General features: G+C 50.8%; 1 protein-coding gene across 1 annotated transcript in view; it reads right to left on the reverse strand.

Annotated features, from left to right (window-relative positions):
• Nucleotides 1-27,801, reverse strand: part of VWF (von Willebrand factor) — a 138,169-nt gene that overhangs the window by 16,330 nt on the left and 94,038 nt on the right. Inside the window, exons 32-44 of the mRNA XM_082665314.1 lie at nucleotides 25,989-26,153; nucleotides 24,893-24,936; nucleotides 24,412-24,589; nucleotides 22,346-22,566; nucleotides 20,756-20,948; nucleotides 20,224-20,565; nucleotides 18,235-18,434; nucleotides 12,082-12,184; nucleotides 11,630-11,704; nucleotides 9,328-9,432; nucleotides 7,977-8,182; nucleotides 6,262-6,411; nucleotides 1,269-1,379 (exon numbers count right to left, since the gene is read on the reverse strand). Of these exons, the coding sequence (XP_082521440.1) occupies nucleotides 1,269-1,379; nucleotides 6,262-6,411; nucleotides 7,977-8,182; nucleotides 9,328-9,432; nucleotides 11,630-11,704; nucleotides 12,082-12,184; nucleotides 18,235-18,434; nucleotides 20,224-20,565; nucleotides 20,756-20,948; nucleotides 22,346-22,566; nucleotides 24,412-24,589; nucleotides 24,893-24,936; nucleotides 25,989-26,153 (2,093 nt within the window). The remainder of the gene's footprint in view (nucleotides 1-1,268; nucleotides 1,380-6,261; nucleotides 6,412-7,976; nucleotides 8,183-9,327; nucleotides 9,433-11,629; nucleotides 11,705-12,081; nucleotides 12,185-18,234; nucleotides 18,435-20,223; nucleotides 20,566-20,755; nucleotides 20,949-22,345; nucleotides 22,567-24,411; nucleotides 24,590-24,892; nucleotides 24,937-25,988; nucleotides 26,154-27,801) is intronic.

Raw genomic sequence — 27,801 nt, forward strand, 5'->3', positions numbered from 1 at the left:
GCCGCGGAGTGGCTGGGCCCGTGAGCCATGGCCGCTGAGCCTGCGCGTCTGGAGCCTGTGCTCCGCAACGGGAGAGGCCACAACAGTGAGAGGCCCGCGTACCGCAAAAAAAAAAAAAAAAAGGGACCAACTGTCAACCCCAACCAGGATGGAGTAGCCTCTGGCCCTGGGGAGGAGGTGCAAAGCCAGCCTGATCCTAGGATGGATTGGGGAAAAAAGAGGTTAAAAGCATGGAGAGGAGGGACACAGCAGGGAAATCCACAGGTAACCAGAATTAGAAGAGGGAGGTGGGAACCCTTGTGGGAAACTCAGTCTGTCACCACCAAGGAGGAGGAGACTGGTGGGCCAGGGTAGGAGGTGAGCAGGTGAGCACGTTCAGGGCAGGACAGGTAACCCTTTGCCCTCCTTCTAAACAGTGTGTTTCGGTCTCGCTGGAGGACTCAGAAGGGGAAGGTCCCTAGGTGCACCTCACCCCCTCCCAGCATCCACGTCCTGAGGATTCCAGGGCTTAGCACCCGTCCACTTCATCCTTATCCATCAGACTTAAAGGACTGGTAGCATCCTAGCATGTGGGCTACAACTGGCTCCGGGGAGGGATCCTCTGTGCTTCAGAAAACGGCTTTATGAGCCCAGAGTCAAAGTGAGCGCCTCTGGGCCACGAAGGAGAAGCGACCCTGCTCTGTGTCAGGGGAGGGGATCTGGGGGTGGGGGCTGGGCAGGAGAAGACAAGGGTGGGGAGACGGGGGCTGCCAACACGCCCAGGGGCTAAGCCAGAGCTGCAGAAGGGGGCTCGGGGGCCCTGGGAACAGAAATGTAGTTTGCTTCTCTGGGTTACATATTTCTCCAACAGAAACCAGTGAAAAGGTCAGAGGACGCCGCCTGGGCCGGTGTGGCAGGGTGCCAGGCCCACGACACGGCCCTGCACCACCCATCGGCGGAAGCAGGTCCTCAGCTTCACAGGTTAAACAGGAGAACATGACCCCCACCCGCAGGCGTTCACAGAACTCAGAGGGAGGGAACTGGGCTTCTCCCAAAATCCACACAACGGGAAGTCTGGGGCAACTTTAACTAGTTCCCCGGGAGCAAGGTGATCCCAGCTGACATCTGGATAAACCAACAGCCGCATTAAACTCTCTGTGGGGAAAGCAAAAGGCAGGGAATGAGCTTCTACTTTACGGACGGAACCAAGGGCAGCACTGGACCCCAGATGGACGACCAGGCTGGTGAGGCCCCCGCTCTCCTTCCTACCCGCCCTGGCCCAGACCTACACTCTTCCAGGAGGACTGCGAGTCTCCCCGAGGGGAGCCGGTCACCACCTCGCAGGCAGATGGCAGGCACGTTCCACAGCACTCGCCTTCGTGGAGAACGTAAGTGAAGCCCTGAAAACACACAAGGGGTGGAGCGTCAGGACAGGCCGGCAGCAAAGACAGGTGTTCTGGTCCACTCGGCAGGTGTACGGAGCCCTGGGGCTTGCAGAGGCACCGCTGGACCGGATGTTTTCATCTCTGCCCTCCACCAGCCCCTCGATCATGCTAAGTGGTCAGGAAGCGTCACCCACTGAGTCACTATGGGTCTTACACCAGTCGAAGAGACACAAGCCTGCCCTCTGCAAACTTCCACTTAAGAAGAGCCAGTCCATGGGAGTATTAAAGATGCTCAGAGCTCACTCAGAAGCAGCCGCTGCCCTGATGTTCATCACAGCCCAAATCTAGGGTCCCTCACTGACTGGGGGAGAACATTCCAGAAGCCTGGAGTCCCGGCTCTGCCCTAACAGGGCCAATTACCTATACAACATGAGTGCCTTGACTCCAGGACCTCTCAGCAATGTGCAGAGCTGGGCTTCCCCAGGTCGTCACTTGACATTTACCTAGTAGTTTATGGGGCACAGTGAGACGAGACCCACTTTCCCCAGAAAGCCTGCCAGGGAGGCCAGCATCCTGCAAGTCTGAAGTCTGCCAGCCTATCCCCCCTCTTGGAGGTCCTCCAATCTGGTCAAAGCATCGGGAACTTGGATTGAAATCCTCCAATGAAAACTCTGAAGCGACGTACAAAGAACAGACAAAACGATGACATGTGAGGCTGTCCCAGGGGCCGAGGGACAAGAACCAGGGCTGTGCAGCATCTCGGAGAGAAGGGCGAACTGCAGCCGCAGCCGTTCGGGATGGGGGGGGTACCACACTCGCTCTGCTCCCCAAGAGCGCTCACAAGCAGGGCCCAGTCAGAGGACGCACTCAACACTCGGTATCATCCCAGGTGGTGCCTCTCCCGGGGGAACACGAGGACCCCAGAGACCTGGCTCAACTTTGTAGCATCTCCACGGGACCTACTTACACCCCGACCTGCGTCACAGCGGTGCCCAGTGAGCTGCCCTCAGTCCTTGATCAGCGGAGAGCTAGTTAGTTATCGTGCACCTATGATGTACTAGGTGCTTTGGAGGCGCCAACAAATTAGGATACACTCGACACGCCCTCCGCCGCGCCCTCCGCCACGCCCTCCGCTACAAGGCAGGATACTCAAAATGGCACAAAAGAAACAGACACGAGGGAGCCTGGAACAGAGACATCGATGCTTTAGGGATCTAGAGTCACCCTTGGGCACCCCCCTCGGGGTGCTGAGTGGTCTGGATTTGTGCATACTCTATGTTTTCTGCTGCCTCCACCACGGGCAAATACACTGCGGGTTATGGGTGACCCAGGCTGGACGCCTGGTTCCCACAGCCCTACCTGCTTCTCGTGCTCAGGTGCTCCCGGCCACGCCCCCAGGTTCTGGGGCTGGATTCCCCTCCACAGTTTCCTCCTGCACAACCAGGGCTCATCCTGTATTTTCATCTCTGTTTCTTTTCCCGTACTCCTCCAAACCCTCTAGCTTGTATCTGTCCAAAACAGACATCTCAGACCTTTCTCCCTACCCTCTTCTCTATCCTGTTTTCACTGGTTTCCCAATTAAGAGTGGAACTGAGTAGGTCTGATATCCACCCAAGCTGGAAACAGATGCCACTGGAAAATAACTTCCTCACTGATTTAACAGCACAATTGCCACAGCTGAGACGGAGGTGGAGGCCTGGAGCGCTGGCCCCTGTCTCTTGGCCGGGTCGTCCTGGCCCTTACAACACCCGTGTGGCCAGCTGTACCAGCCTAGCAGCAGGGGCCCCGGCCTGGGAGTCAGGACACGCACGTGTCTGCTGGCTTCAGACGAGCCTCAGTGTAGTGGCCAATGGGAAGAACAGCCCTGCCTCTTCTTCCTTCTGGAAGGGTATCACGAGGATGAATAAAACATAATGGATTGCATTCAGTCGCTCAGAACACAGTTCCTGAAGCTACAATTTAGTCTGACTCTGGGGTCTAAGGGTCATAAGCCTTCAAAGAAAAACTCCTCTGAGGTTTATACAAAAGAGCAGGAATTCCTCTTGCTGTCAACGCAGAAGCAAGGCCATAGTACACCTATGAAACTCTCTGGGACACCAGCAACGCCCTTTGCTTATCTTACATCACGTTTCTGATGTGAGCGTAGAGGATTAATTATGGTGATGGTAGGGGAAAGCGTATTTCTGCAGACAGTGGCTTATAAAGGAAGAATCAGAGGGTGATGGTGGTAGTGTTCTTTTTTCTTTTTTCTTTTTTTTTTTTTTTGTCACAGCCTAGACAGCAAATGAATCCAGGTAAGTGAGCCTAAATGCCTCTAGAGTCTGACCAGAGCTGATCCTCTCCTCTACGAAGAATGAAGCCTGAGGCCGTTCACTAAAGCTCCCACTTCAACACACAATACAGACCAAAGCCCAGCCTCCCCTCAGCTGTAACTAAATCTCAGTGCTTCCTTCTCCTCCCAGAAGGTGTGAACATTCTGTCTCTAAGACAGGCCACTCCGCCACCCTAGAGCCATCATCCGGTCGAGAGTTCTGGACATGGTACCCCCTGCACTCATTTCTGACCTCGGGACCCACCATCTTCCTGAAGCCGCCTCCAGCGCCTTGGCCTCTAGACAACCAGGTTCACACCCTGTGCCCTGCATTGATGGACCAGAGTGGGGACTGCACAGAGGACCCAGAGTCCACGGGCTGAGCTGAGCCCATCCATTTTCTTCTTGAGAAGTTCATCTCTGGAGCAACACAGATTGAACAGGTCTGACTGGACGGGGCGAACCCTGGACCTGAAAAGCCACACTGAGTTGAAGCCAGGTTCCATAAAGCCACGTGCAAATGAAGCTTCTGAGAAAGCGAAACATCCTCCCAGGCCCACAGTGAGGAACCGGACGGATGGGCAGAGAGAAACGGAGACAGGGGCTCACAGGACAAACGGAGAGAAAAGTGGTACAACCACGGGGCCCACCTGCACGCCCTGCACTTCGTTTCTGAGTGATCCCGGTCTTTCCTATAAATCCCCTTTTTATTTATTTTTAAATTTGTTTATTTATTTTTGGCTGCGTTGGGTCTTCGTTGCTGTGCACGGGCTTTCTCTAGTTGCGGCGAGCGGGGGCTACTCTTCGTTGCGGTGCGCAGGCTTCTCATTGCGGTGGCTTCTCTTGTTGTGGAGCACGGGCTCTAGGCGCGCGGGCTTCAGTAGTTGTGGCGCGCAGGCTTCAGTAGTTGTGGCGCGCAGGCTTAGTTGCTCCGTGGCATGTGGGATCTTCCCGGACCAGGGCTCAAACCCGTGTCCCTTGCGTTGGCAGGTGGATTCTCAACCACTGCGCCACCAGGGAAGTCCCTCCCCCTCTTTTTATTTTAGCTAGCTTGAGTGGATTCCATTCTTTGCAATCAAAACTCCCTACCAAAACACAAAACATACTGGGGGCCCATTTTATAAAAACAACCTCTAAACACCACTCTCTTTACTTGATAGCAAGTTATTTCCACTGCCTCCCACGGCCTGTGGGAGGAGATGGAGACCGATGGGTTTCCAAAGCCTAGTGTTCCCCAAAGGCACACCTGGAACCACGGCATCATCCTCTCCCAAGGGGGCCGGCAGCCCTGCTCCTCCGCAGCATGAGCCAGGCAGGTAGCGCGCAGATGACCTGAACAGACCCCCCCATCTGTGGATTCACTCCCAGGCCCTCCCCTCCATCACCAAACCACACACGCTTCCGAAAAGAAGCATCGAGAGGCTGCTCTGCACCGCGGTTACAAAAGCAACCGCTACACGCGTGCACTTGCCTGTGCTGCCTCCTCTGCTTTTATCATTATTTTCTACTGATAATGATGCAGTGATAATAGTAGTGTAACTGGGCAGAACACTATGGAGCCTTCCTGGGACAGCCCCCCCCCCCCCCCCCCCCCCGCCAGACCCTCTGCTTCAGCTCCTCTCTGAAGGACCTACGTAACAGTATTTAATGCACATTTCCTGAGTTGTTTTGCAGATGTGAAAACCCCCCACCAAACGGAAGATGTTAACTACTGGGTGACCTGAGAACGTAGCCCCAGGCCTCCTGTAGCCTAAGGACTGATCACGGTAACCCCTGTGACACCGCCCCGTTACCTCACCATCAGCCAATCAGAGAACTGTGCACGGGCCGCCCGTCCCCTGCATGGCCCTGCAATAAGCCTTTCTCTGCTCCAAACTCCGACATCTGCATTTGGCCTCACGGCGCATCGGGCACGTGAACTTGCGCTAACAATAATAGCGTTAAACCAGCAAACAGAATTGAACCCACAGTACCCCCGCGGACTGTGGTTCCCTTTTTCTAGAGTCTGCTCAGTCTTCAATGTGCAAGAATAAAGCTCCCCAGACACACAGGAGCCGTAGGGACAGGCCTCCACACGAAGAATTAGAAACTGGACTGGGGGTTTCAAACCCCCAAATCATACCTCAAATTATAAACATGGCTCAACTTCTGTACCTCAAATGATAAACCTGGCCTGAAAACTCACCAACCGGTGTAGAAACACTACAGTACACGGACACGGGGACCATCTCAGAAAATTCAGGACCTACGTCTGTACTAGGTGTAGGCTAAGGAGATGTCTGAAAAGGGAAGAGATAGATAGGGGGAAATATCAAGCCCTGTTTTCTAGGCAATTAAGCCACATCTCTGCTTAGACCAACTCCCCAGCCCTGTGGACTCAAGACCGCACAGCAGACATGACTGCCAGCCAAGAACTGGTCACAGAAGGATGACAGCAATCCTCTCCTCATGCTCCTTTCCTTCACTCAGCCCCACTCCCCTCCTTGCCCCTCCCCTCTGGCCTTGAACCAGAGGTTCCTAAAGGGGCTTTCTTGCCTATTCCTGGGATCCCCTCCCCTACTTCCCTACCCTATTCCTCCCCCTTACCGGCCGGCAGCTGTCTCCACAGGCCTTCTGAGAGCACTGGGCCACACGCAGGCCCATCACGGCATCCTCCAGGTCCGTGCAGGTGCACACGTCACAGCCCTCCTCCCAGAACTGGCCCACAGGGTAGATGGTGCCTTGGTGGACACACACCTGTAGACACAAGGTTTCCGAGAGTGAAGTGACTCAGTTCATCTAAACAAGAGGTGAGTAAGCATCTACGGCGTGCTGGAAGCTACTCTAGGTGCTGAGACTACAGCAATAAATGAAAGCAACATAGTCTCTGCCCACGCGAAGGGATGCTTGCATAGTAGAGTTTGCCCTCTTCCCTCCCCTGCCCACCTGCCTCAGGAAGGTTCACCCTGGGAGTGGCTCCTTTTGAGTCCCTCGAGGCCCTCAAGTGGGGATGTAACACACTGGCCGCCTTGACCCACTATCACTGCTGCCTTAACTGCATTTAACTCCTTCCTGTGTCACACGGAAAGCTGCACCCTAATTCTCAGACCTAGTAAATGTCCTTGAACTTGGAACCCACCCACGTATAGCCCTCTGTCCCATCAGGAGTGGCTGAAGGTGAGGGAAGGGTGGGCAGGGGTTATGAAGGAGTGTTCCCTTCATGCCCACCAATGATAAGGAATGTATCAAGAGAAGACAGAGCGTGAGATGTGTTTGAGAGACAAGGGATCCTGTCTGGAAGAACTGTAGGCTATGGAAGGAATGTGGGACATGAGATCCCAACGGTTGGTTACGATTAGAATCGTAAAGCCTGGGATGCACGTGATACACACGCTCAGCCTTTATCTTCTAGGAATGAGGTACTGAAGAAACGCTTGGATCATGAGGCTTAGAGGCAGGTTTTAAATTACCCCAAGTGTGTCCTCTGAAGCTACAAACAGGTCTCCACGTTTATTCACATGGTAACGGGGCACATTTTTCAAACCATTTTCCTACACCTGCTCAGTCTTCCCGCTTTTGTACAATGAACTCAGTGAATGAGACCCCCGGTTCTTGGATTAAGAAGCCCCCCTAAAAAGTGTTACCGCCCAGAATCCCACTTCTAGGAATCTATCCCAAAAGACACTCTGGCAAAAATACAAAATGACAGATGCAGAAGGCTGTTGCAGCGTCACTAGTAACAGCAAAAGGCTGAAGCCACTCAACTGTGAGTCCACACGACTGAACCAAGATGTATCCTTGCCGTAGATTACTAAGCTGTGAAAAGGAGTAAGGCAGATCTCCATATACGGACAGAGGATAATTCTACTATAAATTGTTAGATGAAAAAATACACATTCAAAACGGAATTTATAATATGCTACCCTTCTGGGGAGAAATAGGAAGCGATATAAATTTACAAAACTTGCTTATATTTTCAAAAAGAAAAATAGATGGGTACACCAATGAAAATGATAAATTATGAAGGGAGAGAAGGAGCGAGGTAGGGAAGGTGAGGGTAGAGGTGAGATTTCTGGGAGCGCATCGTTTTGTAATTTAGGTTTTAGAATCATTCACGCGTTTCGAATCATCTATAGCACCCAGCCATGCTCAGAACATGGTAGCGTCTCTGTAAGTACCTCCTGAGCTAATTAGATTTAGGCTGAGATGGAATGCTGATGCCCCTTCACTGGGCCACACAGCACTCGTGTGGGCAGGAAGGCAAGTCTTCCACAGGAGGATGTGTACGGCCATCGTCCCAGCTGGAGCCGAGCAGCCCCTACCTTATCAGGGAGGCAGGTGGTGGTGGTGCAGCCGCAGTCGTTGGTGACGGTGGAGGCCAGGTACCCCAGTGGGCAGGTCACCGCCGAGCTGGTACAGTTGCAAACACACTTATACTCATCACAGCACTGGGTCTTCTGAAGGACCGGCGTCCGGTGCGGGGGACAGGAGGGCGGGGACGCCCTTGGGCATTCCTCCTTCCTGCAGGCTGAGGGGCAGCACGAGGTGATGCCCCGGTCCTGCCACACTGAGCCCTGCACTCAGCCTGGGTTCCTAAGCATTCAGCTACTATATAAGGTCCCAGGGAACTCTAGCCCCGGAATGTTAAGTCAGAAACACATGGGAGCCCAGCTCAGGAGCTGAGGGATAGTCAATCATACCAAACAGTGGTTAGTCTGCAGAAAAATAAGAGAACTAACCCAAAGGAGAAATATAAAGCTACTTTAATGGAGAAGCTAAGGCTGCTAGGCTCCGCCACCTTCCCGGGCACATCTGGAAGGGGTGGGGTCCCTCCAGCTGCAGATACTCAGAGATGACTGGTGTAGAATCTCTAAGACCCAGCGAGCCCTGGGCACATAGGTACTGGTTAGCATTTTTATAAGCTGGTAGCTTATGAGATCCTATCCCCAACCTCAGTACCTGGAATAATAAATGACCTACAGTTTTAGGTCCTCCAACAATGATGAATGAAAAATGACAGCAATCTCGTCAAATCCACAATGCCCTTTTATCACTGCCAAATCCCATCCCATGCCTTTGCCTGTTCCCAGCTTTCTGCAGATACAACGTGTTCTCCCGCACTCGAGGGCTTTCATCTCAGAACTTGAGTGAGATTCTCAATCAACAGGATGAGAAATGGGTAGTGACTTAAAGTGGGTATTCTTAGTAACTAAATACAGAATTCAGCTTCTTGACATGTCCAGAAACTGTCTTTAGTCCAACCCTATGCTTAAATTGTAGTATTTAGAAATTAAATACATAAACATACAGAGGAAGAAAAATGTATAAATTTATTTGGGAATAAGATCCAGTGATTTGAACCAACCAAGGGTACATTCCTTCCCCTCCACGGCTTATGGGAGGTGGGAGAAAATAAAGATTAGATCTGGAGGCTTCTTCATCTCAGGTCCAAATGCCACCTAATAAGCCCAAAAGGGGGATGCCTGCACCCCGTTCCCCATCGTAGCCTGCGGCTGGGAGGAGTCTTAGGGCGCTCAGTCCACGTGTGACCCTGACCCCTTTGTTCTAGACACACCCCAAGCCCAGACTCAGCTCACTAGAATACAGGATGCCTTCCCAGACCAGGGGACAGTGACTGCACCGCCCGTCCTCACCCACGGAGGGAGCACTTACAGCAGGTGAAGTTGGGTCTGCACTCGCCGGGGTTGGTCAGTGTAGGCTGGAGGCCACCTTCGCAGTGAGGCACCGGGGGCAGGTCACAGCTCACCAGGTCACACACTGAGGGCCCAGAGAGAGAGAGACGTGCACTCAGAATTCAGCGAGGCTACTCTTGTGCTAGTGAGTGGCTCCCTACGCTACATTCCTACTCACGCAGACCTTCACTGTCACATATGTGATGATGATAAATTGAAGGCAGAGCTAGAGATGGAGATAGAGGGAAAGATACAGGAAGATGAAAAGAGGGGAAGAGATGGAGATAGAGATGGAGATACATGGACAGGGAGGGGGCGAGGGAGGTGATGATAGATAGACAGACAGATGATAGATAAATAGATAGATGATAGATACATAGATAGGTAGAGAGATAGGAAGATAGATAATAGATAGATGATAGATACACAGATAGATACATAGATAGGTAGACAGATAGGAAGATAGATAGATAGGTAGATAATAGACAGATAGATGATAGATACATAGATAGATAGATGATTGATAGATAAATAGACAGTAGATAGATAATAGAAAGATGATAGGTAGGTAGGTAGATAGATAGTAGATAGATAATAGAGCGATCGATAGATAGGAAGGTAGATAGACAGATAGATAGATACAAGCCATGTTGATTACTCTTGTCATCTGCAGGGACTCCAGATCTCGGCCAATCACTTGAACCCTCTAGACCTCAGGATCATCTTCTGTAAGGTGGGCAGTCTACCTCACAGGGTCGGTCTATTGATGTCTTGAAATAATGAAGGCAAAGTGCCTGGCACGTTGGAGAAGCTTCAAAATGTCCATAAAATGAGGGCTTTGAACTAAATGACCCCCAGTTCCCTCCACTGTTAACATCTTAAGACCTATTTTTACTAAATTGTTCTCCAGTCAGATTCGCCCCTCACTCCCGCCCCGCCACATAAGGCTTCTCTTTATCCCTGCTAAATTTCATCAGCCTAAAGCAATGTCTCAGATGATTTCTTTTTTAGATCCTCAGACTGTCTTGATCTATCTGCTCTCCCTCAAAGGTTTCATCGCCTCAAACTTCACAAGCCTGTGCTTTATGTCTTCATCTGTACAATTAACAAATGCCTGTGACAGGACGGGGACAAAGCGCTAGAGACTTGCTGCCGTGTGTCTCAGAATTCCATCAGCTCTGGATTCATTTAATTATACCGTTGTTCAGCCCATTATTCACGATGCAGGTTGCAGGCCTGTAATGAAACCCTCTGACAAATAACGTGTTGAAGTCAAGGTGCCCACGTGCGGCCTTTTCTACAGTTACTCTGGCATAACTGGCTCTGCAGTAAATCCCTTGCACCTCCCCCACCAGTGATTACCCCATTCTCTTATTTTTGGGGTATCGTTGATAACAATATTACGTGTTTCAGGTGTACAGCACAGCGATTCGCAATTTTTAAAGGTTATACTCCGTTTATAGTTGTTATAAAATACTGGCTGTGTTCCCTGTGCTGTACAATATACCCTGGTAGCTTATTTATTTTATACACAGTAGTTTGTACCTCTTACTCCCCTGCCCCTATCTTGCCCCTCCCCCCTTCCCTCTCCCCACTGGTAACCACTAGTTTGTTCTCTACATCTGTGAGTCTGTTTCTTTTTTGTTATATTCACCAGTTTGTTGTATTTTTAGATTCCACATATAAGCGCTATCATACAGCATTTGTCTTTCTCTGACTTCTTTCACTAAGCATAATACCCTCCAAGTCCATCCATGTCGCTGCAAGTGGCAAAATCTTATTCCTTTTCATGCCTGAGTAGTACTCCATTGCATGTATGTACCACATCTTCATTATCCATTCATCTGTTTTGCGGGGGGGGGGGTTCCTATTTTTTGGCCACGCCACGCGGCACTCGGGATCTTAGTTCCCCAACAAGGGATCGAACCTGTGCCCCCCGCGATGGAAGCATGGAGTCTTAACCACTGGACCACCAGGGAATTCCCTATCCATTCATCTGTTGATGGTCGCTTAGGTTGCTTCCATATCTTGGCTGTTGCAAATAATGTTGCTGTGAACATTGCACCCCATTCTTTTTTAATGCTTTCAAAACTTAATTTAATAAGTCACAGCAGAATCTTTCTAGGAAACAAATCCTTTTTTCCAGAGGCTACTCTTTCTGGGTTTTGGAAAATCCACACCCTGCTCCTGACCACGAGCCCCTTCAGCACCACCACCTTGGCCCCCTCTCCCCAGAGCGGGGCTGGGGTTGGACCCCGAGAAATGCCACGGGTGACACATACCACACTCGTACTCGGGGCAGCACTGCTGCGTGCTCTGCCGGAGACGGGCCACCTCGCACGGGCCGCACGCAGGCGCTGGGGGAGAAAAGGCCGCGGAGGTCAGAGAAAGAGATGGCAGTACCCACTGCAGACTCTCGGCGACGGGAACCAGCCAGGCCCGCTGACGAATGAGTCTCCCGGTGTGTCCTGCTGTCCCCTCAGACACACCCTCGGGAGAACAAGGCTGAGGGCCAAGGAGGGGACAGCAGGGCAGGCACACACACACACACACACACACACACACACACACACACACACACACGCACACACACACACACGCCCCCGAGAGCTCTACCCCCGTGCAGAAAGGGGAGCCCAGCCCGGCGAGGCAAGGAGGGTGGGGCTGGCGTGGGGAATCCACGTGTGGATCTGGTCCCCCGGGGCCTGGCGGGAGCCCTAGGGAGGGGCCTCACCTCGGGCTGTGGGGCAGGGCTGTGTCGTGCAGTTGACCTTCCGTCCGCTGAGGCACATGCAGATCTGGCAGGGCTGGTGGTCTGGGACCCACGTTTCCAGAAGCTGAGGGAGAACGAGGTTCAGAGAGGGCCCAGGAGTTCATAGAAGTTGGGTCCCCCCACCCCTGGCTCTGTCTCCCTGGGGGACACCTAGTGCCCGAGCCCCGCCTGGGTCAGAGCTGCGCAGATGAACCAAGACAAGCTGACAGATGCTGAGGACCCTGCGGAGGAGGCAGCTGGAGAGGCCTGGGGTGCCCGGGGCACCCACAATGCTTCGTACACTCGGGGGAAGGGCAAGCCCCAGGTCTCAGAAAACATGGAGATTTCATCACAGCCCTTCTGATGGTGACACTAAAACAAAGCAAGGCGAGAAAATGAGGACTCCCGTGTCACCCCGCCAGCCACTTCCCAGGCCAAAGGAGAAGCTGGGCTGCAGCTTGAGAAAGAGCCACTCATTTCTGCAATGGACTTAAGACTATGCGGCAGGAAGAGCTGAAGGGGGGACAGCAGGACTCTCAGAACCCTCACATTGTTGGGACTGGTGGTGACGTTCCAGACCTGGGTGCAGTTTCCAGGTGAGGGTCACCAGGGCAGCAGGCATCCCCACTGCACAAGGGCTTCAGAGTCAGGAAGCCCCCCAACTCCTACGTCGGTTGGCTTCACCCTCCGTGCCACTGCCCGGTTTCCTCCCAGGCGAGGGGAGGGCCCCCCAGCCTGCCTCCCAGGACTGTGCAAGAAGCAGGAGGCTGTGCAGAGCACAGATGGGACTGCAGAGCCGGGACTGGGTCCCTTTGGGCTCGGCCCTCAAGGGAAATCCCAGTGAAGTCACCCCTGAATAAATGCCTCCTCATCCAGCAGCTCAAAGGCCGCTAGAAAGTCCCCAGGCCAAGAAGGTCTTACTTATTCCGTCTGCTTCCATGGTCCGCAATGAGCATCTGCCGCGGAGAGGGAGAGAGATGGGACATCTCCGGGTAAACCCCTCCCCGGCCTGCCCGTCCTCCTGTGGGATTAAACCTTGGAGGCTTCCCTTGACACCTTCTGCTGCATCCACGTAACCGCCCACATCTGAGCGGCAGGTGTCACGTGGCACGGTTTAAGGGCTTTACGCAAACTACTCATTTAATCCTCATCGCAGCCCCGTGACCGGGACATTCTTAGTTATCCCCACTCGTCCAAGGAGAAAGCGGAGGCGCTAGCTCGGGGTCACACCGTCGCAGTGCAGAGATGGGATCTGGACCCAGAATCCACTTATTATCCCTGTGTTCTGCTGCCTCCCGGTAATAAGTAGCATTAAACATGTTCAAGATATTTCCCCAAAGGCTTTACACTGACTCATCGTATGATCCTTCTAGTAACCCTAGCGGGTGAGTATGACCATTACTTACACTGACCAGTGAGAACACTGAGGCACAGACCAGGAGGTCGACCGGGGGCACAGCCGGGGTCTGGACCCGGCATCCTGGCCCTGCACACCACATGCTCTCTCTCCAAACCACAGCCGCCAGGCTCAGCCAGCCCGCTGAGGGCTGTGGGAGTGCCAGGCCCTGGGTACACTGTCCCAGCCCTCGAATGGCTGACGGTCAAGCCGAGGAAATAGGACTTGCCCGTGAAAAGGTGAATGAGATCACGGAATACTACTCAGCCACGGAAACAAACGATGGAACGTACAGTGTGGATGGATCTCGAGAGTATTACGTTGAGCAAAAGAAGCCAAGCAAAGAAGGAGTAATCCTGCATGAGTCCATTTACATAAAATTCCAGAAAATGTAAATGGATCTATAGTGACAGAAAGCAGACCAGCTGTTGCCTAGGGATGGAGGTGGGGACTGGGGGTGTATTAAACAGGGGCATCAGGGAACTTTCGCAGGTGATGGAAATTTCATTATCTTCATCGTGATGACGGTTTTTACAGATGAATGAACTTGTCAAAATTCATCAGATCGTGGGCTTCCCTGGTGGTGCAGTGGTTGAGAGTCCGCCTGCCGATGCAGGGGACGCAGGTTCGTGCCCCGGTCCGGGAAGATCCCATGTGCCGCGGAGCGGCAGGGCCCGTGAGCCATGGCCACTGAGCCTGCACGTCCGGAGCCTGTGCTCCGCAGCGGAAGAGGCCACAACAGTGAGAGGCCCGTGTACCACAAAAAAAAAAAAAAAACACGAAAAAATTCATCAGATCGTACATTTATGTTTGGCGCTGTTTACTGTCTGTGAACTCTCCATAAAGGTGATTTTTAAAATAAAAAAAGAGTGCCAGGAGTGCAAAAGAAGAGTTCACTAGGGCTGTGGGCTCCAGAGAGGCCTCACATCCTTGGGGACGTGGCCACTGCAGGAAGCTGTGCTTAACCTGGCGGGCAGGGTGCAGCCCTGAGGCCCTGTAAGCAGGACCCGCCTCAGAGGGAAGAAAGTTCAACAAGGACAAGCCTTGAGCGGGTGGAGACGGGGGACGAGGACCAGGAAACAGAACAGAGGCTGCAGCGGCTACGATTCCAGCTTCTCCAAGGGGCTGGGAAGACCCAGGGAGGGGCACAGGGACAGGCGAGGCTGGGCAGAGCAGAGGAAGGCGGGGGGACTCACACATCTCCCCAGGCCTCTCTCTGCTCTGCCTCTTTCCTGCTCTTTTACACGGACGGTGATGCCAAGAAAACCATAAATCAAGGGATTTATATTTAGACGTTTAAACGGCAAAAGTGATGAGATAAGAACGGAGATATATATTTATATATTAGGGGTTTCTTTTCTCTCTCTTTTTTTTTTTTTTTTTTGGTTGCACTGGGTCTTAGTTGCAGCATGCAGACTCCTTAGTTGTGGCATGCGAACTCCTAGTTGCAGCATGCACGTGGGATCTAGTTCCCTGATCAGGAATCGAACCCGGACCCCCTGCATTGGGAGCGCAGAGTCTTTTACACTGAGCCACAAGGGAAGTCCCTTTTTTTCTCTTTTTAAAAATGAACTCCAGACATCTAAAATTCAAGAACGAATTATACAGCTTTCCAACTCGCCTTGGCAACATCACAACAGATGACCAAAAGCAGGTGTTAAACGTCCTCTTCCAGGGATTTCCATTTTCCCAGGAAGCTTTAATGAGGCAGGTCACAGAATCTATGGCCCTGAAAAAGAGCCCTGGCTGGCAAAGGCTAAGCTTCTAAAAGCGCCCGCGGCCAGCCTTACCGCAGTACCCCTGGCGCATTATGCAGCCAATCGGCCAGCAGAGGGCACTCCTGCATCAGGACAGGCCAACTCCAGGCAGCCCTGTCTCAGCCCCCAGGTTCCAGGGCCTGGTGCAGGACTGTTACCTGGACAGAACAGGTAAGCGAGCTGGCTGGAGTTAAAGATTAAACAAAGATGACAGGAGAACGACCTGCAGAGAATGCAGCAAGGGAAAACTGAAGTCTTCAGAGCCCAAGGTCAAAGCAGGTACTCAGGTACAGGTACAAAGCAAGTCACCAGGCACTGCCCACCCCCGCCAGGATCTGAGGGAAGATGCAAATTAAACGTCAGCGCTGAGCCGCTACAGAACAGAGAGGAGACGAGGCTCAGCAGACCGTCTGGGTGATGCAGGCAATCCCCAGTGGAGCTGAAGCAGCGCTTGCCCGGCACAGTGGGGGGTGTATGGGCAAGGCGGGACAGCCCATGCATGGCCCCAGATCCCTTTAGAGCCGGCTACGAAGGCAGAGTACATTTTGTGAAATACACAAGAGCTATGGAAACTGGTAAATAGTCTGCCCTTCCAAAATTACCACAAGAGATTTCTACCCTGGATTATTTCCCCGAAGAAAAGTTTTCTGGGCTTTATTTTTCAGTTTCAAGAAAATACACTTAATGAAAATGGTCTTCATATTAGATTTTTATTCCCTCTCTACTTTGAAAGTCAAAGCTGGACTGGCTGGATATTTGTCTTCATCCGTTTAAACTATATTTTCTGAAATAACTAAAAACGGCTGTGTTCCCTTCCTAGTTTTTTATTAACTAACTTTATGTCGCTTGATTTTAGAATGTATTTATCAGACTGTATCGATGTCAAAATACTGCACTATTTGGATGCCCTCTTCACTTCATACACCTCTGATGCATATTCCCATGTGTGGGACGGAAGGGGCAGGGAGCAGGGCAAAGGGTCAGAGAGGAGGAGGGGGGAAGGGGGCAGAGACCCTAGGATAACATTCGCAAGCCTCCCGCCCTCGGGTCCCTGCAGACACCTGACTCACAGAGAGCCAGAAATGCAAACCTGAGCTTCCTTCTCATCTCGAGGATGCCAAGGAAGGGGGCAGAGACCATTTCTGACTGCCTCTGAGAGCACCTTGCCACCAACGGCAAAACCAGCCTGAAATGACCACTGGGTGTCTGCACCCCAGGGCAATGGTACACGTCATCTGCGCCCAGCGGGAGCCCAGGAGCTGTGCACGTCAGGGAGAGCCGTGTAAGGTTTTGTCAACTCTTTGGGGGAGCATTATGGTACCGGCAGTTACTTAATTTGGCCAGCTGAAATATGGCAGTAGAGCGCGACTGGGCTTCTTTCCTGGTTCACCTATTACACTGTGAGAACGAACGGGATCCACTGGGCTAAAGCCCAGCGACAGAACAGAGCCGGTGGGACCATCCAGGTAATCGCCTTATTGGTGCCATGCTCGCACGGACACCCAGTCAGCTCAGAGTTTAGCTCCCAGTTCCCGTGAGACCAGTGGCAGGGCTTGGACACTATAGGGTGACCTGGTGTAGTGCATAGGGTCTTTTTAAATCACCTCTTGTCATCTGAGCCTCAGTTTCCCATTCAGAGGGACATGTAATAATTACCCTATGGAGCTCTGGGGAGAATCAAATGAAATGGTCCATTTCCTAGCTTCTGATGGCAGGGACAGAATAGTGTAATCCTGGAATGACTGTTTTCATCATTCTCCAGTTGGTTAGCTAGCTTCACCATGTGTTCTCCCAGTTCTGATTAAATACAGTGTTAAGTCACCTGACCTGGTCCACTTAGTGATGAAGGTCTTCCTTGGTGATGATGGAGATGTTAGGTCTTGAGTGCAGCCCATGGTCATAGAACACATCCTCCTTTGCTAGAAGCCAAATGTGCTGCCCCTCTACCAGGCTCTGTGGTATCACTGCCAGTTTGAAAGGCAGGACCACTGCCCACACTCACAGGTCCACAGACACACACCGCCCCAGGTACTACAATACACACATTGGCAACTTTGAAGAGATATGACTGCCATCTGAGTCCAAGATGAGGGAGTTTGGTAAATAAATAGCCTTTGAAAATAATGATTCCTAAAAGGCTAAGAGAACTGATGACTTGATGACTCAATGACTTCCAAGAAGATCAGCCCAAAGGGGACCTAGCAAAAGGGAAATTTCATGTATCGAAAAGAGCAAGCTCTTTGGAATCAGACAGAGCTTCAAATACTAACTCCAACTCCCAACCCCATCTCCTACGAACTGCATCCATGGGCAAGGTACCAAGCTCTCTAAGCCCTCATTTTCTCATAGGTGTTTTGTGAGTATTTATGAGAGGGGATGCTACACACACACATACACACACACACACACACACACACAATTCTATAGTCTAATAAGTCTGAGAAGCAAAAGCTTGCAAGGTACATTAGCATATCAAAAGCTCTAAAGAATCCTGCAATAAAGAAACCTGTCTAACTTGCTTAGCCGGTGTTTTTTAAAACCTCTTGACCACAGGTAACTGTCAATACCTTGCCTGCTAAACATACCTTTGAAAAACGTTGAAATAATGAATATATAGTGCTTAATACAATGTAAGGTACCTAATATATCTTAATAATGGTAGACATCACCATATAAAATATTCTTTTCCCATCCCCTCCTGGGTTCCTAGCATTCTACTACGATGGATATGATAAATATAGTAATGGTAGCGATGTGTCGTTACACTCTGGTGTTTGATCACACAGCTAACCCTAACAGATCCGGGTTCTGAACCAAGATGTGTCTGACCCCAAAGCCGTTATGCCGTACTGTCTTCCCATCCCTCGGGCCCCCCCCCCCCCCCCGGAGAGCAGAGCCCTTCAGCCGAGGTTAGAAGGGGCCAATCACGGTGAACACTTCCCCCTACCGGCCCCACGGGGGGCGAGAGGCCAGGGTTCCTACCTGGTGCCGGATCCCATCGTCACCGACGCACTGGGTGCAGGCCTCCTCGGGGACACAGCTGCCTTCCAGCAGCACGTGGTGCAGGGGGCAGAAGCAGCCTTCTGAGGGATGGTCCCCACAGGAGCTCGAGTTGCCCTCACATTGGCGGGGGCAGCCGCGCTCACAGTGGTTGTAGACCAGGGATGGCGGGCACGGCACAGCTGCAGACAGAGAAGGGGGTCACCCTCAAGGGTCTGCACCAACCAGAGGGAAGTGGTTCAGCTTCAAGGCAGTTGATCATCTAACAAACTTGCCGGGGCAGAAACTGCTAGTTTCCACCAATTTTCATTCTCTCCATCTTTCATAGAAATAGACCTTCAAGCCGGGCACGTGACCACTCAGAATAAAGACTACATTTCCCAACTCCCTTGCAACTAAGTGCAGTCATGTGATTACATTCTGACCAATGACCTGTAAGAGCAAGTGTAGACTCTTAACAGCAGTTTCTAAGGATCATTTTTTGAAAGACAGCTGTGTCTCTGGCCCTTTTCCTTCCTTCCCCTCATCCCGCCCCTTGGAACTGGATATGATGCCCAGAGCTCCATCTTAAACCGTGAGGAAAAGGCACACCCAACTGAGGACGGAGCCAAGAACCAGAATCCACTTCGAGACCCAGAAAGAGCTGGGACTGCCTCCCTCTGACCAGCTGTGTGACACAGAATTTTATTTCTCTCTTACTTGTAGCCAAATTTAATCCCAACTGACGATGTGAACCTGTGTATCCTTAGGAAGTTCTATGGTTCTTTTCTTTGAATACACATATATTTAATACTTCGAAAATTCTCTTAACCTTAAGTAAGGAATCCACAGCTATGGAAGGCTGCCCTGGGAGAAAAGCTACAAAGTGATCCACTTCTCCCACTCTGGTCCTGCTCAACCCCTTCCTCACATTTTCACGGTGCCAAGGCAGGTGGTAGAGAAGGTTTCCAAGGATTTAGAGCACCAAAGACTTTCCTATAAATGCACGACAAATTGCCCGGAAGTAGACAAATTAATAAGCAGAGAAGGTGTGACCGGTAACTCAGAAACTGACATTTTCCCCTTAATCTGCAGGTAGGTTGAAAGGAGACTGTGTCATCCACGGGGACTCGGAAAACCAGAGCCCCAAAGACACCTGGGGGTTATCTAGTCCAACTATCTCATTCCAAGATGCAGAAACTGAGGTCCAGAAAGACTAAGGAAATAGCTGATGACCAGCTGAGCTGGGGCTAGGATGCCCAAGTCCTCCAGCCCCAGTTAAAGCTGTGACAGCATTATAATAATAAACTCGGAGACTCTGAGATGCCTGTACACATTGATCTCCCTCAAAAAAAAAAAAGAAAAAAGGTCAGGGATCACATTAGAAACTGAGGTGGCTGAAGTTCAGTGCTCTTATCACTCGAACACCCCTGAGAGCAGGAGCCACGTCTGACTCATCCTGGTGTCCCTGACATGTTAAATATTAAATGCATGCCAAGTCCAAGTAAGGAAGCTGACCTTGGGAGGTGTCTACGCTAGCAATCCTGTGGTGTTTGTAATGAAGAAGCTTCTTGGTATTCAAATGGCAAAATTCCACTCACACTTCAAAATCCTGCTAAGGCATGGGCTGCTCTGTGAGCCTTTGCTGAAGCCTGGTGCCGTTCCAGATTCGAGGTGACTGACTGCTCAGTCTGTACTTTGCTGTTGCCGGGATGTGTCTCATACATTAACATCACATTCGTATGACCTGCAGAACTACTGCTAGAAAGGACCATGCTCTCATTTACATAGAAATTCATTACATAGAAATTCTATGTTCAAATTACTTATACATCTACCATCTTATTTGATCCTGAATGGAATCCTAGGAAACAGGAAATCCAGAGGTTTTGATCTTCATTGCCCAGATAAAGAACGTGAGGCCCAGAGAGGCTGAGCAGGTCCCCCATTCGTTGGTCTTCACAGCGTTTGGGGGTGCCTAAGGAGACTCACCACAGAAATCGGGGGTCCTCCAGTCGACACACACCCCCTTGGTCCGACAGAGGTGGGCATAAGAGGCAATGGCCTCACACACTTGCTCCTGGTGGCAACTGTCCTGCTGGCAGATGGCGTGAAATGTGGCCGGGGCAAGGACCGCGTGGCACTCGGCAAACAGCTCCGAGAGGAGGACCTGGCAGTGGGAGCCCCTGGAGATGGGACATGGCTCCTCGGGACCCAGCAGGCATGTCTGCCCTGGCTTCTGCACCGTCCACTCCTGGACCAGCGTCTTCCAGTCTGAGGTGACTGTGCCATTCCTCAGCATGAAGTCATTGGCCCCATTCTCATCACAGATGCCTAGAGAAGCAAGGAAAGACATGGTTAGGAGCCCAGGGTGCCAACCCCTTGATGCCGGAGACCTGGCCATTCTCCATCACCCCCAGCGTCTGCACCTTACTACTGGACCCAGAAATAGCAGTGTCCAAGGGCCCTGAGGATAGGGCAAGGAGGGTTTATGTCAGGGAGGAGGGTCAGAAGATATTCTTACCACAGAGACCGTACATCTTTGAGGCAAAGGTCTTGGGGCTCAGCTGCAGCTGGAACTCGTTGTTTTGTGGGGTGAAGGTGAGGATGTGGCCCAGATGCTTGAGTCTGACCTCATACATAATGGCACCGTAGACACTGACCTCCATGTCCCCACCCACATAAGGGGCAGAGACCAGCCTCCCGTTCACCACCACCTGCCCAAAGAAGAAAACCACCCATCAGTAGTCAGGGCAACGAGGAATCCTAGGGTTTCACTCTTAGCCGCTTTCCAAAGTTCCTGACAGTTCCTACATATTCACCCCACTCAAGTCCACTGTTATCCACAAACCCGGACATTTGCCAGCAGCTCTTCGAAGACAAAGGAGCTTTGCAGAGCTTGGCAAAAGAGTGGACTCTTATAACACTGGACAGACAGCCATGCATCTGGCACCCGAAAGCCCAGGGATTAAGAGGAACCTTGAGTCACTCTACAGGGAAGATGACTCCTCAAGAAAAGCTGGGGAAGTTGCTTACTTGCCAACTGGTCAGCGCCCTATCTCCAGGAGCACCTAATAGGACTACTTTAAGCATTTGATCTGATTTGATGGACTAGCTCTTTGGAGGCCCCACAATATATCTTATCAAACCTATTAAAATATACTCACATCCCACAATGAATATAATTTTTGCTGTAAAAATTTTAGAAGGCTTTTTATCCTTTTTTTTTTTTTTTTTTTTTGCGGTACACGGGCCTCTCACTGTTGTGGCCTCTCCTCACTGGTGTGGCCTCTTGCGGAGCACAGGCTCCGGACGCGCAGGCTCAGCGGCCATGGCTCACGGGCCCAGCCGCTCTGCGGCACGTGGGATCTTCCCGGACCGGGGCACGAACCCGTGTCCCCTGCATTGGCAGGTGGACTCTCAACCACTGCGCCACCAGGGAAGCCCGCTTTTTATCCTTTTGATTTTTCTACTTTTGTCTGTGAGCTACTCATTTAACATATGACGAGCTGTGATTTTTCAGCAATCACTGTGCACGTTCAAGAATTCTTGCAAGAGGAGAACATCTAACCCATAAGCCGCTTTCACGAAATGAAATATTTACGATTTCCAAATGAACGTGTAAAGAAGTTGGCATAAAGCAACCTCTTGTAAACATTTAATCAAACATTTATTTTTTATCAGTTTTGCAGTTTTCTTTTTGAATCTTGGGTCCACACATTTTGTTTGGGCCCAGAATATTTTCATAGGCCCTAAATACTTTCCTTTGCAAGGTTCGCAGCCCTGGGTACAGGGCACGTAATGCCTGCTGGGCAAACAGCCTGGTGCCACCTCCATTCTTCTACCAGTGCCAGAAACTGGCACGACATTCATCACAATGTAATGCTATCGAAAATGGACCCTTTCTTCCAAATCTGGACCCAAAACAACGTGAAATTACACCACCAGGGAGATAGCAATGAGCCCCTCCTACAAAGGTGGCGCTCTGCTCACGGGGCAGGAGGCCGAGTCCACAACAGGGGCACCAGCTAAAACCGGCTGCCACCGGGTCCATGTGGCTTCCCCAAGGGTCTGCCGCTGCCACGCTACAGGACTCACAGAAAGCACCTCCTACCTCCATGTTGCTGCGGAGCTCAACCGAGACACCGCTGTGTTTCACCTCGATGGATTTCATGCAGGTCTGCCTTGCCCTGGCGCTGCAGGCGTCATTATGGAGCAGTACCTCCAGGTCTTGCTCCTTGTTGTGAAATAAGACGTACGAGCAGTTGCCAGTCAGCTTGAAATTCTGTCCATCAAAGGTCACGATGTGCCGAGTAGAGCTGCCAGTGCAGACACCTGGACGGAGAGAGCAAAGGATGGATATGACCTGCCCAGACTTCCTCTCCTATCTCCTCTGCTCTCTTTGGACTGACAGGGAGACTTGCGAGTACATCTTTCCATAGACTTCTGACATTGAAAACCATGTTAATGCTTCCCATACGAAAACAAAGAGAATCAGCTAGGGTGGCAGTAAGGAAAATTCAAAATGGAAAGAAACAGATACGATTAAAAGAATAATGTAGGTAATGAATAACGGAAGCACACGGAAGGGAGCGGGGAAACCAGCCTAAATAACTTTGGGGAAAAACTTACTATATACCCAGAGGCTAACGACAAAAAGAATTGTGCACAAATGTGTACTCTAGTTAGTAGATCTGTTTTTCATAAAGGTATTGGTTAGCAGTCCTGAAACTGCTTTACGTGTATTCTGTGTAGGGTCTACAGAGGAATGATGGCCCAGGGTTGTTCTAAAAGTGATCCTGGGCTTCCCTCGTGGCGCGGTGGTTGAGAGTCCGCCGCCGACGCAGGGGACACGGGTTCGTGCCCCGGTCCGGGAAGATCCCACATGCCGCGGAGCGGCTGGGCCCGTGAGCCATGGCCTCTGAGCCTGCGCGTCCAGAGCCTGTGCTCCGCAACAGGAGAGGCCACAACAGTAAGAGGCCCGCGTACCGAAAAAAAAAAAAAATAGTGATCCTAAGTGAACTTCTGCTACACAGTAAGGAGGACGTCAAAAGAGAGAAAGAAAGAGAGCCTATGAGGGGTTGGATGCAAAAACAAACAAATAAACAAACAAACAAAAAATAACAAAACAAAACAAAAAACCCAGAAGGATGGCAGGGTGAAGCAGCAGACAGCGAAAGAATATAGAATATGCAACTGATATCAAAGGACCACTCCTGAGAGCTGGTAAGAAAATGCAGCTGCCTTAAACACCTGCCAGGCCGGTGAGTGCAGGGCCTCTCACAGAAGCACCAGTCGTATACGAACCTTGAGAGGCCACTTCCAGCTCCTCCCTCTCTGGGCTCCAAGCTGGAGGGAGGCTGACTACACCCCTTTCCCAGAGGCCAGGAGCCCACACAGGGATTAGGGAGGTGTTTCAACTCCAACTCAAGTTCAAAGTCTTGATTATTACCTGAGAGTGGGCATCTAATTACCAAATTGAGACCGTGTTTTACGACTTAAAGCAACCATAGAACTCCTTATAAATAAACAGAAATCATATGAGGTCTGATAGAGTTCTCATCCAGGCAAAAAGGAACTTCATCCCACTCAATAAATTCTAAAGGGAGAGTGAGATACAAGATACAGTTCTGATTTCAGCCCGCAAGTTGTGTCTGTTCATCATAATCAACTCGATCCATCCACTGCTGAGCAGGGATTGCCATAAGCAAACATTTCTCCCAACCATGAGACAGAGGGCTAGGCCACCCCACAGACGAACGCTCCCCACAGGTCTGCATGTGATGGAGCTGACTAGGTCCCCCTATTAAACCAGGCCACCGTGATGGTACACCCTGCATCCAACGCTCAAACCCCTACAGGTATGATGGGGGCTTCTCCCTCACTGCTGTCCCTGCACTGCCTGGACCCCCTAAGGGTGACTCGTCAACAGCCAAGCTGAGCACTGACCTCAGAAAATCAATTCTTCCTTCTGGTTATGATTATCTGGGGCAGTGCCCTCCAGAAGGCACAGGAAGGGAACAGGGAGCCCTGGGACTGCATGGAAACACGTCCCGAGGTCACGAGAGGGAGGGAACACGGGTGGAGGGGGAAACGGGCTTCTGGTCTACCTCTCTGCACAGCCAAGCGAAAAGCACTGCCCCTCGAACACCGTCCAAGCTGGAGAAGCAGAGGACTCACAGGGGCAGGTCCAGCGGCAGCCACAGGCCTCTTCCACCCTGATCGGGGACTGGCTGTTGGGGCAGGAAGGCCGCAGCTGCTGGTCACAGTTGACCCGGTGACTATTCAGCAAGGTCTGGCCATCTGGCAGGCAGGTCACTGTGTGGCACCGATCCGGCAAGGTCCAGATGTCCCCGGGCTGCAGAGAAAGAACCAGGTTCAGGCAGGGAATGGAATGAGGCACTTCAACACCCACCAGGCAACTGACCCCCTTGGAAAACATAGAGACTAGGCCTTGGGCCTAAATGGCAGGGAGACAGGATACAGACATAGCATTTATAGGCGGATCCACCCCAACCACAACCAAAATTTAAAAAAAGAGGCTACAATGGTAAGAGGGAGAATTGGACCCAGACCAAAGGAGGAAAAGTTCACCAGGGGAATGAGGGCCCCAAATATACATTCCTGATCTTTCCTTCAAAGTCAACGGAAATGAACGTACCCTCCTCTCATTCCCGTCCTCATCCACGCAAACACTGATGAACCCTGAAACAGACACAAGCAAGATCTCTGCTCCCACCCACCATCCAGAAATTCCGAGCCCTTCACTCGGCTACCTGGCTGGTCCTCGAAGCTGGATTAACTCTGAAAAGAACGTGAGTGGGTTTAGCAGTGAGGATGCAGGTACAGGAGATTAGGAGGACGTCATCCCGTGGTTCTTTGTGGTTAGTAGTCATTACAGTGACACAACAGTGATAATATGGCAACAACCACAGTCAGTATCTCCTTGTCCTCTTTTGTATATAGATCAGTGCCTAGTGAGAGGAGGAAAATGCAGCAAGAGGCTGAAAACTTAAAAGAGATCAAGGTTCCTACCCGGAGAGCTATCGTCTATCAAGAAAGGGCAATAACTCTGTAGTAGGTTTAGGCTCACAGCTAATTACATTAGGAAAATATAGAAAACCAGGTTTTCAAAAAAGCATGTACGGTAAAAATAAAAAGTTCCTAACCTTAAATCAACTTAAACTATGGTAGTTTGATGTTATATTCTATGTTATTGTATTTCTTTTTTTTTAATCTTTTCAGTTTCGTATTTTATTGAAGTATAGTCGATTTACAATATTGTGTTAGTTTCAGGTGTACAGTAAAGGGACTGTTATTTTTTTTCAGATTATCTTCCATTATAGATTATTACAAGATATTGGATGTAATTCCTTGTGCTATACGGTAAATCCCTGTTGCTTTTCTGAAGCCCTTTATACCCATGCTGACGGTGAGTGCGGGGCATGGAAGAGGTCCCTGATCTAAGGGTGTTGGAGTTCCCTGCCTCTGTCTTCCACTTCTTTGACCAAGAGCTCTGTGCTCAAGTTAGCATGGACGGTAAGGATGGAAGGAGGTCTATACACAGAGAACTTTCTGGTAACCCCTTGGAGGTTTGCCTTACGACCTTCCACGAGTAGACACTTACAGGTCCCGGTCTATAACACAAACTTACTTCAAGGCCAAATCTTGTAGAGGAGAACCTTTGAGTCTCTAGATGGGTTCGGTTGCTTTTGTTTCTGTTTTGAGGGGGATAAGAAAAACATGCCAAGACTCACCAGAGCACAGCTTGTGGAGGAAGGAATTGCCCAGGGTGACCACGGTGGGGAGGTCTTCGATCCGCTGGAGCTGCACCACGTTGGAGCTGGCCCCTGGGCCTGCCAAGATCCTCAGCTGGGCCAAGTCATACCCGTCTCCAATCCCAATGGGGAACACCGCCACTCCTAGGGTTACAGAGGAGCAAGAAAGGGTCTGTGCCAGCCTTTGGCCAGGTGGGCTCAAAATGCGCTGGCCTGAAGCTACGCCCAGCGTGTGCACAGAGCCTCATGTTTTCCAAACTGGCCACTCACACCGACCCTGTGAGGAGGGCATTCAGTCAATCAACAAACGTTAGTGAGGTCCTGCTCTGTGTCAGGTACTATTCTAAGCAGTGAGGATACTGTAAACCAAGCAGATCAAGTCCTGGCCTCATGGAGCTTACACTGGGGAGAGACAGACAACACACACACAAGTAAGTAAATATCTAGTATTTCAGACCTGCATAAGTGCTTAGGAAAAAACAAGATGGGGTAAGGAAGATAAGAGTTACTAGGGTAGTGGTGAGGGTTATTGTTTCATACAGGATGGTTGAAGATGTGTGCGGTGAAAAGATGAAGGGCAGAAGGAGCCAAGAGGACATCCTGAGCACAGAGACAGTGCGTGCAAAGGCCCTGGGGCAGAAAATTGGCTGCACAGTCCAGGGAGGCCAGAGCAGAGAAAGCGGGAGAGGGACACAGATCATGCAGAGCTTCAGAGGCCGCGGGAAGGACTAAACATGTTCTCTGAATGAAATGGGAGCCAGCCGAGACTTGAGAGCAGAGGGGTGACGTGGGTGAGCTGACTTCAATGTTTAAAGGGTCACTGCAGCTGCTCTGCTGATTGTGAACTTCGGGGGCAAGGATAGAAGCTCGCAGAAAGCTGTTCCAGGTAGAAAGCTATTACAGTAATCCAGGTGAGAGGTGATGGGGGCTTGAACTAGGAGACAGTGGTGCAGGTGGTATGCAGGTGATATGGCGTGGTGGCATTCTCAGTGTATTTTGAAGATGGAACTATAGTTTGTTGATGGACTGGATGGACGTATGGGAGAAATAGAGGAATTAAGGACGCTGAGGCTTTTGGCCTGAGCAACTGGAAGGATGGAACCGCCATTTTCCTAAGATGGGAAAGACTGTAAGAAGAGGGGATTTGGATGTGAGGGTCAGTAATTCAGTTTATGCTGAGTTGCCTGTTGGAACATCTAGGTGGAGATGTTCTAATTCCTAATCCAGACTGGAGATAGGAATTCTTAAGTCAATCGTGCATAAATATATCTAGACGAATGACACAGAATGAGACCACCCAGGAGGTGAGTGTAAGAAGAGAAGAGAAAATGTCAGTCACAGGGCTTAGCCCAGGGTACGTGCGCCTACAGGTGAGAAACAGGCTTTGAATGGTTCAGTCATGTGCCCTGGATCATGTCTGTTTCCTCCAGACCATAGCTGCTTCCTTTCTCGATGAAAGACTTTCTTTGGATTCTTGATACTAAAGGAGAAAAGTCTCCATCATAAAATTACCCCAATTAGTTCTCCAGAAAGTTCTAGGTATTTGCAGTTTGCTTACGATTAGAGCTAATTTTCTGCTAGCAGCTTTTCACCTTTTCTAAGCTGGTTGTATCACCCCAACGTACATCCTTTCAGGGTCCTTTTCCCCAAAATAATAGGTTTCATCAATAGGTCACATTCATTCATTTAACAAACGTTAAATGGTCACCTATTCTGTGCATCGTGCACAGACGATACAAAAATAAGCAAGATTTTGCCCGTGCCTTCAAAGAATCCCTAGCTTGTGCAAGAA

This window comes from Grampus griseus (assembly GCF_964374135.1).
Source record: "Grampus griseus genome assembly, chromosome: 11".
In the NCBI taxonomy this organism is placed as follows: domain Eukaryota; kingdom Metazoa; phylum Chordata; class Mammalia; order Artiodactyla; family Delphinidae; genus Grampus; species Grampus griseus.